This window comes from Apium graveolens, chromosome 9, assembly GCF_009905375.1.
Source record: "Apium graveolens cultivar Ventura chromosome 9, ASM990537v1, whole genome shotgun sequence".
In the NCBI taxonomy this organism is placed as follows: domain Eukaryota; kingdom Viridiplantae; phylum Streptophyta; class Magnoliopsida; order Apiales; family Apiaceae; genus Apium; species Apium graveolens.
Genome location: NC_133655.1, coordinates 285,437,278 through 285,447,027, shown reverse-complemented (window position 1 = coordinate 285,447,027; position 9,750 = coordinate 285,437,278). Strand labels below are relative to the sequence as shown.

The 9,750-nt window shown below is 35.8% G+C and overlaps 1 protein-coding gene across 1 annotated transcript; it reads left to right on the top strand.

Moving 5' to 3' along the window:
- The first annotated feature begins 7,158 nt into the window (after positions 1 to 7,158).
- LOC141686491 (uncharacterized) lies at positions 7,159 to 7,842 on the top strand. Its single transcript, XM_074491524.1, has one exon. The coding sequence runs from the start codon at positions 7,159 to 7,161 to the stop codon at positions 7,840 to 7,842; it is 684 nt and encodes a 227-aa protein (XP_074347625.1).
- Positions 7,843 to 9,750: the final 1,908 nt, after the last annotated feature.

Sequence of the window (9,750 nt, the reverse complement as noted above, 5' to 3'; positions counted from 1 at the left end):
TTGTTACAACTACTTGGAAAGAATAAACATGTGGATACAAATGAAGATAATGCACACAATAAAGCAGCTTATGTAGCAGGTAAAATGTGTTTCCTGTCTTCTTTTTCTCAGAGTTGGATAGTGGATAGTGGTGCCACTGATCACATGTGTTGTGATATTGCATTATTCACAAATATCAAACCAGTTCAAGGATCAAATCATATTGTGATTCCTAATGGTAAGCAAGTTTTAATAAGCCAAACTGGGATAGTTAAATTGGATAATTACATTACACTGTATGATGTGTTATATGTTCCTGAATTCAAGTACAACTTGATATCTATTCCCAAGCTTTGCAAGGATCTAAAAGGTACAGTTACATTTACTGATGATGCTTGTTTTCTTCAGACCACTTCAATCCAGAGAATGCTTCTTGGTAAATTCAAAGCTGGGTTGTATCATTTCGAAGATTCCAGTACATAAATTCCGCATTCTTCACTTAGTATGGCTGGTGCTGCTATCAACAGTTCTAAAGACACAAATAAAATCAAGCTTTGGCATCTCAGAATGGGGCACATGCCCATATCTTCATTGCATCTTCTCACATCAGAATTTTCTGCATCTTGCTCGATTGATCATATTTGTCAAATTTGTCCAGCAGCTAAACAAGTGAGAAATTCTTTTCAATCTAGTTCTATTAAAACTTCTGCTGCACTTCAGTTGTTACATATAGATGTTTGGGGACCTTATAGAGAACAAACTCATAATGGTTGTAAGTTTTTCTTGACAATAGTGGATGATTTTATAAGAATGACTTGGGTTTTTCTGTTGCATTATAAATCTGATGTGGTCCAAGTTCTTATTGACTTTGTTGCTTTTGTTGAAAGACAATTTCCTTCTTTGGTAGTTAAAAGTATTAGAACTGATAATGCTCATGAATTATGTGATGGGGAATTGAAGCAGTTTTATTTGAGGAAAGGAATTTTTCACCAAAGGAGTTGTGTTAACACACCACAGCAGAATGGTGTAGTAGAAAGAAAATATAGGCACTTATTAGAGACTTATAGAGCATTATTTTTTCAATCTCAGTTACCCTCTGTACATTGGGGTGATTGTGTTTTATGTGCTGCTCATTTGATAAACAGAATGCCTTCTCAGTCATTATCCAATATTAGTCCTTATGAGAAATTTCACCACCAAGCCCCTGACTTAGATTACTTAAGAGTGTTTGGGTGTCTCTGTTTTGTCTCTACTTCTACACAATATAGATCAAAGTTTGCTCCTAGGGCTCAACCACATGTCTTTATAGGATACCCTCCAAATCAGAAGGGCTATAAAGTCTTGAATTTAGAAACAAGAAAAATACAGGTTTCTAGAGATGTTGTTTTTCATGAACAACATTTCCCCTTTCACATACCTAAATCTACATATCAACCTTTGATTCCATTCTTCTTACCAGCTAGTACAGAGTCTTATTATTTCGACCAAGATTTATTGCCAACTATGTTACAGACTCCTACACCAAATACTGCAGCAGCTGAATCTGAGTCTTCTACTTCAGATATTGATACATCGAACTCTACCATCCCATCACAATCTCCTACTCCACCTAGAAAGAGTACCAGAATTATTAAACCACCATCTCACTTACATGATTTTGTTTGCAATAATGCATATAACAAAACTGATTTCCCTGAACACAGTCATTGGTGTAATTTGGTATCTTTTCAATACTTATCTCCTGTTTCTCATGCTTTTATTGCCATTTCTGAGGATCTAAGAGAACCCACTACCTATGAGGAAGCTTCTAAGGACTATAGATGGGCAGAAGCTATGAATAAAGAAATTCAGGCTCTCCAAGATAACAAAACCTGGGTAATGGTACTTCTCCCTCCTGGTAAAAAGCCAATAGGTTCAAAATGGGTTTACAAGATTAAACTTAAGGCAGATGGCAGTATAGAAAGGTTTAAAGCAAGATTGGTGACTAAAGGGTACAATCAACAGTGGGGGATAGACTATCAGGAGACATTTTCTCCAGTTGTAAAGATGACCACAGTTAGATGTTTATTGGCTATTGCAGTTTATAGACACTGGGATTTGCATCAGCTTGATATTAATAATGCTTTCTTACATGGAGATCTCCATGAAGAAGTGTATATGTTACCTCCAGCTGGATTTCAGACTTCTCCAAATCTTGTCTGCAAACTTATCAAATCATTGTATGGTCTAAAACAAGCTTCCAGACAATGGTTTGCTAAGTTAGTGGGGGAACTGCAGTTCAAAGATTATATTCAATCCAAAAATGACTATTCATTGTTCATTAAGAAAAGACTGCATTATATCACAATTATAGCTGTTTATGTGGATGATATCATTATAACTGGAAATGATGCTGTTGAAATTCAGGGAGTCAAACAACATCTTCATGATACTTTTAGTATTAAGGACTTAGGAAGATTGAGTTATTTTCTGGGAATAGAAATTGGATATCTTGAATCTGGAATCTCAATGTCACAGAAGAAGTTTACAAAAGAATTATTGCAAGAAGCAAGGGATGCTGGAATTATAATTGATACGACTGTGGTTACACCCTTGCCATTGAATCTGAAATTGAAAGCAGATGAAGGAGAATTGTATGCAGATCCTACTTTATACAGATGTTTAGTGGGAAAATTGAATTTTCTCACTAATACAAGACCTGACTTATCTTATACTGTTCAGCATTTAAGTCAGTTTCTTCAAGAACCAAGGGAGTCTCATTTTCAAGCACTCTGTCATACTTTAAAGTATGTAGGTTCAACTGCTGGACAAGGGGATAGTACTTAGAGCAGAAGAACAACTTACACTTCAGGCTTTCTCAGATTCTGATTGGGGTGCTTGCTTAGATAGTAGAAGATCTATATCTAGATATGTGATGTTACTTGGAAAGTCACCCGTGAGCTGGAAATCTAAAAAGCAGGGAACCATATCTAAAAGCTCTTCTGAAGCTGAATACAAAGCTATGTCCAATGCTGCATCAGAAGTAACATGGTTAGTTAGACTGCTGGATGAACTTGGAATTAAGAGATTGAAACCTGTGACACTTCACTGTGATAACCAAAGTACAATTCATATTGCTAAAAACCCTGTGCAGCATGAGAGAACAAAACACATCGAAATAGATGTGCATTTTACAAGAGACAAGGTTTTAGAGGGATTAATACAAATAGCATATCTACCAACTAGTGATCAGATTGCTGATGTGTTTACAAAAATACTACCTTCTCAACATTTTGGTGAGTTACTGTCCAAACTAGGCATGAGTCAATGCCAGCCTAGTTTGAGGGAGGCTGTTGAGAATATTGACACAAGATTAAGTCACGAGGTCAATGCAGAGGAGAATGACAGCTCAGCTCAGCTCAACTGATTGATAATTAGTGAAAGGGCATTTTTGTAATTTCAAGCTTAAGTTCAGAATTAGTATAAAACCAAGAAAAGAACAGTCAGTTAGTTAGTTAGAATCTTAAGCCCAAACATTTCAATTTAGAGAATGTAATCAGTAGATCTCTCTTCTCTTTTCTCTCTCACAATCTCGCTGTATCTCTTTGATTAATCTGATCATTTCATGTGAGTTAGTATGGAGATATAAAACTTGTATTCAGTAATGAAGATTGTTATCATGATGTATTGTGTTCGTTATTTTGTTTAAGTCTGAATCTCATATTTCAACACTATGAGCACACAATAAGCACGAAAATTTATAAGTTTAAGTCATTTTGACGGGTTCATTATTTTTAATAGTGGTAGACCCCTGCATACACAAAAAAGACACCAATCAAAATGACCAAAGTTTATAAATTTTCGCGCTTATTGTGTGACCACGAGCACGTGATAGAAAAGCCGTAATAGTATTATACTCTTGTTTTAATTCCGGATACAAGCCCTTTAACGACCCAGTACAAGGATCAACCACCCTAAGAAATTCATGCTTCTGCATCGGTTCATACGGACAACCTTTGAATAATAAAATGTCAATTCGGTAATTTAGGCCAAAACGAAACAAATTCTGAAGGAGTGTGGATCTTGTCATTTGATTTCGTTAGTGAGGTGTATAGGCAATTTTAAAATTGCCGGATGATGTTTGCTATCCTTTAGGAGAAACTGCAGGTTTTCACCTTGTGAAGTTTGAGGGTTCACTTTCTGTTTGTGTTTTTCATCGCCTAACTGAAATTAGTAAGAAGTTCCACCGGCCTTGTTGTATATGGCTAATTAGCCATAAAGATGGTATTGTCTCTGTTGGAAACGGAATGGGCTTGAGCTTATAAAATACTTACACAAGCTGGAATAATAAATTGTATACTCACGCCTGTTTGTCCAAATGAAAAACAAAACACAGGGATGTAAAGCTACAACTTTTGATTTCACTACAGGAACAACAACATATGCTACAGCCTTTTTTCTATTACACAGAATAGAGCTTCAGCTCTGTTTTTTAATCTTTCTAATTCTTTCACTACTTTCTCATACAACACAGCAGCTCAAGCTATTTATATACATTAAACTAAAATACACATCATGCCTTACATCACATTTCATTTATTTCCTAGTTTTCTGGCCAACCTTGCATCTGCAGAATTCAACAGATAGCCTACCTTAATTCCAGGAGCTGTTGTGGTTTCTTTTGTTCACATGTTTCACCACCTTTTGATTTTACACCAACAGCTAAAATTAAGCTGCTTGTAATTATGTCCAGCACACCACAGTTGACTTTCTTTATTATTGTGAGCATACTTAGCTGCTACATGCATGTATATACGTTGTATGCTCCTAACAATCAAGCTGTCTTTTGATATCTGCCTTTTATTTCTTGTCTTCTTTACACCAAGCTGTTTATTTTTGACCAAGCTGCTGTTCTTTTATTTGTCAACCTTGAATCCAGGATTTGAGGGCATTTGTTTCTTGCTGCTGCATATCTTATTTCATACGGGAGAGTTTGAAAACTCTAACAGTCTCCTTCACTCTTCGTTTCAGAGTTGTACTAAGGAATTGTGAGCAGCGCTAGCTGTTAAATATTACAAGGGGCGGAGCCCTTTTAGTCCAGATGTTCGCAGGGAATAATTCTAATATGCTGTCGTATGATCTTAAGAGCATGCAATATACAAACCTTGACTTTGATATCCCTCGTTATAATGCAGAAACTTTCTTCATAGAGAGTTTAAGTGGCGATGAACTGTTGACATCTGCAATGTGAGCAGTCTCTCGGATCCTTGATTCAGTAGGTCTCAGCCTGTTATCGATATCTCCTGATTAATTTTCTTGCTTTATGTATGTAGATCTTTTCTACAGTTGTGCATGTATAGAAGTTTAAAATAGCAAATTACAGTAATAACTTTAAACATATCGTGACTAGGAACCTTGATAACATCCATACTATCAAAATTAAGTCTCGCAAACATATCACATACTTGAAATCAAAAGGTTTTAGAAGTTGATCAGAATTTAAATGAAGCTAAGTAGCTGACAACAAAACAAATAGAAAAGTACAGTAATAACTTCCAAACCAGTTACAAATGCCCAGAATTTCTTCTTCGAAAGCCAAAGATCCTTTGCATATGAAGCTTAACTTAAATTAGAAGCATAACTACGAAGGATTCTACTAGTATATCCCTTAAAGGTCTTATAGTGCATAATGACATTGCTCCTTCTGCATCCATCCAGCATCAGATCTAGGTGCATAATGTAACCAGGAGATAACCAGGAGAGAGCTATAGATGAAGGACATTTAAGTAGCAATTTCAGGAACAGCCAAGGAGAGCATTTGTTGCAAGTACAATCTGCCTTGAAAAGCAATATCACTTCTCTAACAATATCTTTTAAGTGTTGATAAGGTAATATTTGACAAACTAACTTTTTAATTATATAAAATGACACAATAGAAAATATTGACTCAATATAAGAAAGTAAGGAATTATAATAATAAAAATCTACCGACTAGAGTTGGAAAAAATATCAACATTAATGCCAAATCTAAAACTTGACCGAAGAAGTAAAAGTCCAGCTGTATATTAATCCTAAAAGCATAGCAATACCACACAAATATGTTGTTTATAGAACTTACAAAACTTAGTCGGTTCCGAAGAAGAAGTGTAGATTAATAAATATTTAAGTTTTCTCCATTTTTTCTATAAATCTGCACTGCCATATTATATTTGTAAACCAACATATAGCAACTTTTGGCTTTACAATAAGATATGGAGAAGTGATTCTTAAATTTACAAAAAAAAGAGAAGTAATATATAACTATTTATGTAGCATATTCACCCTATTGAGATAGTCATGTAAATCCCATTACCATCAAATATCAATGCAATGTAAACCTTTAATTTATCAAAATCTATTTTTTAATCTACTTAATTGTTATTTTTGATGTTAGTGAGCAGTTATGGCTGCCAAAGAAAAGAGTGTTGTACCTGGTGGCTGCTTCAGTCTCTTCTGTTGCATTACTTGATGCCTTCTTTTCGAGATTTAAGTCAGCGGGGGTATATCAGTCAATAACCACACGATATTTAAATAAATTTGCACCCATATACCCATAAACTAGTTAAACCCTAAAAAGGTTAAATCGTGAGAACAAGAAAGGGATTTCGACGTGGGACTTCTTTTGACGATCTTCCTCCTGAAATCTCATACTATATTTTCTTTAGAGTTCCTGTAAAATCCCTGATTCGATCATCAGCCGTGTGCAAAACCTGGTATTCTCTTATAAAAAACCCTAACTTTGTGTCCGCTCAAATCAGTCATTCAAGCTCTATTATAACTGAAGATGCTGTGTTGATAATCCCTACTTATGTTTGGCATACTGCGCACTGCCACTTAATTTCAGCTGAAACGGGTTTCGTGTTTGATAAATTTAAGGTTCCATTTACTACTGCTACTAATCATTTAAGACTAGTTGGGTCAGTTAACGGACTTATTTGTTTCACAGATGATTATAATCCAAAACCCTATTCCCCCGAATTTCGATGTCCCTTTCCAAAGACCATCTACTCTGATTTGTATGTGTGGAATCCTTCTATTAGAAAATACAAATGCATTGTTTCTTCTTTCTTTAGGAAGCGCTATACGTGGCAGGTTAATATTTCTTATGCACTCGGATTTGGATTTCACGAACCCTCGGGTGATTACAGGGTTGTTAGGGTCATGTATTTTAGTGATGACAAAAGAAACCAGTTTGAAAAATTTACTCCTAGGGTTGAGGTTTTCAGCTTGAGGATGAATAAGTGGAGGCCTCTGAAAAACACCGTAATCCCTACTGTTGCTTCTCATTGTGGTATAACTGTTAACAGTACAGTTTATTGGTTAAAAAGTAGAAGATTTAGCACAAATTCTGAAGGAGTGTGGATCCTGTCATTTGATTTCATTAGTGAGGTATTTGAGCAAATAAAATTGCCGGATGATGTTTGCTATCCTTTAGGAGAAATTGAAGTTCTTCAACTAATGAAGTTTGAGGATTCACTTTCTATTTGTATTTGTCATCGCCTACCTGAAATAAATAACAAGTTTCACCGGCCTTGTTGTATATGGCTAATTAGCCATAAAGATGGCATTGTCTCCTCCACTCTTCGATTTAGAGTTGTACTAAGGGATGCTGAGCAGCCGTTGAATATTACAAGGGGCGGAACCCTTTTGATGGAGACATTCACAGGGATTACTTCTGATTTACTGTCGTACAATCTCAAGAGCATGCAACATACAAATCTTGAGTTTCGTAGGAATATGGATCCTGACTTCCGCAGGGATAGAATTCGTAGGTCTCCTTATAATGTAGAAACTTTCTTCATAGAGAGTTTAGGTGGAGATGAATTGTTGACATCTGAAATGTGAGCTGTCCTGGATTCTTAATTCAGTTTAGTGTTAATCTATTATAAATCTATATCTCCTGATTATTTTTGTTGCTTTAATTACATAAATCTTCTCCACAGTTTAGCTCAAGTTTAATATCTTGGTTTATGTCTTGTAAGTTCACCATTGAAGATTCTGGCAATTTAACATATCTGATGTCGCTCCCTCTAGTTTCTGCTGATCGGTAAGTAAGATATCTTGTGATGTATTATGCATCGTCTTATTAGTTTGTTTGAAATCTCGTCTAGTTATCTTTGGACGCATAATTATTATAATAGTATCGAATTTTCTACCATGTGCCTATGAGCACACAATAAGCACGAAAATTTATAAATTTAAGTCATTTTGACGGGTTCATTATTTTTAATAGTGATAGACCCCTGCATACACAAAAAAGACACCAATCAAAATGATCAAAGTTTATAAATTTTCGCGCTTATTGTGTGACCACGAGCACGTGATAGAAAAGCCGTAATAGTATTATACTCTTGTTTTAATTCCGGATACAAGCCCTTTAACGACCCAGTACAAGGATCAACCACCCTAAGAAATTCATGCTTCTGCATCGGTTCATACGGACAACCTTTGAATTATAAAATGTCAATTCGGTAATTTAGGCCAAAACGAAACAAGACAATGATCCTTTCCAACAGCCTCTGTCCAAGAACAGAATAAATCTCAACCCGAGACCGACAATGTTCCTGAAAATCAGGCTCACGAACAGTTATAATTTGCCTCCTCATCTCAACACCCTGTTGCAATATTTTCTTGAGAGTTCCCGTGAAATCCCTGATTCGATTATCAGCGGTGTGCAAATTATGTTGGTATTTTCTTGTAAGAACCCTGACTTTGTGTCAGCTCAAATCAGCCATTCAATCTCTTCTCTAGATGAAGATACCGTGTTGTTAATCCATACTTACATTAAGCATGTCAAGCATTGCTACTTAGTATCACCCGAAACAGGTTTCGTGTTTGATAAATAGGAGATTGCATTGACTACTGGTAATAATTGTTTGAAACTAGTTGGGTCGGTTGATGTACTTGTTTGTTTCACCTATGATTATACTCCAGAATCCTCTGCCCGCGGATTACGGTGTCCAAATTTGGACGTGTGGAATCCTTCTGTTCGAAAATACAAATGAATTGTTTCTTCTGCTTTTAGCAAGCGTTACGTGTGGCAGGTCCATATTTCTTATGCCCTCGGATTTGGATATCATGAACCCTCAGGTGATTACAGAGTTGTTAGGGTCATCTATTTTAGTAGTTACGGAGGAAACCAGTTTAAAAAACTTACTCCTAGGGTTGAGCTTTTTAGCTTAAGGATGAATATGAGAAGGCCCTGCAGTAATAAAAACACCGTAGTCCCTAAAGTTGCTTATGATGTTGGTTCAACTGTTAAGAGTACGGTTTATTGGTTCAAAGAAAGAAGATCTATGACAAATTCTGAAGGAGTGTGGATCTTGTCATTTGATTTCGTTAGTGAGGTGTATAGGCAATTTTAAAATTGCCGGATGATGTTTGCTATCCTTTAGGAGAAACTGCAGGTTTCACCTTATGAAGTTTGAGGGTTCACTTTCTGTTTGTGTTTTTCATCGCCTAACTGAAATTAGTAAGAAGTTCCACCGGCCTTGTTGTATATGGCTAATTAGCCATAAAGATGGTATTGTCTCTGTTGGAAACGGAATGGGCTTGAGCTTATAAAATACTTACACAAGCTGGAATAATAAATTGTATACTCACGCCTGTTTGTCCAAATGAAAAACAAAACACAGGGATGTAAAGCTACAACTTTTGATTTCACTACAGGAACAACAACATAGGCTACAGCCTTTTTCTATTACACAGAATAGAGCTTCAGCTCTTTTTTTAATCTTTCTAATTCTTTCACTA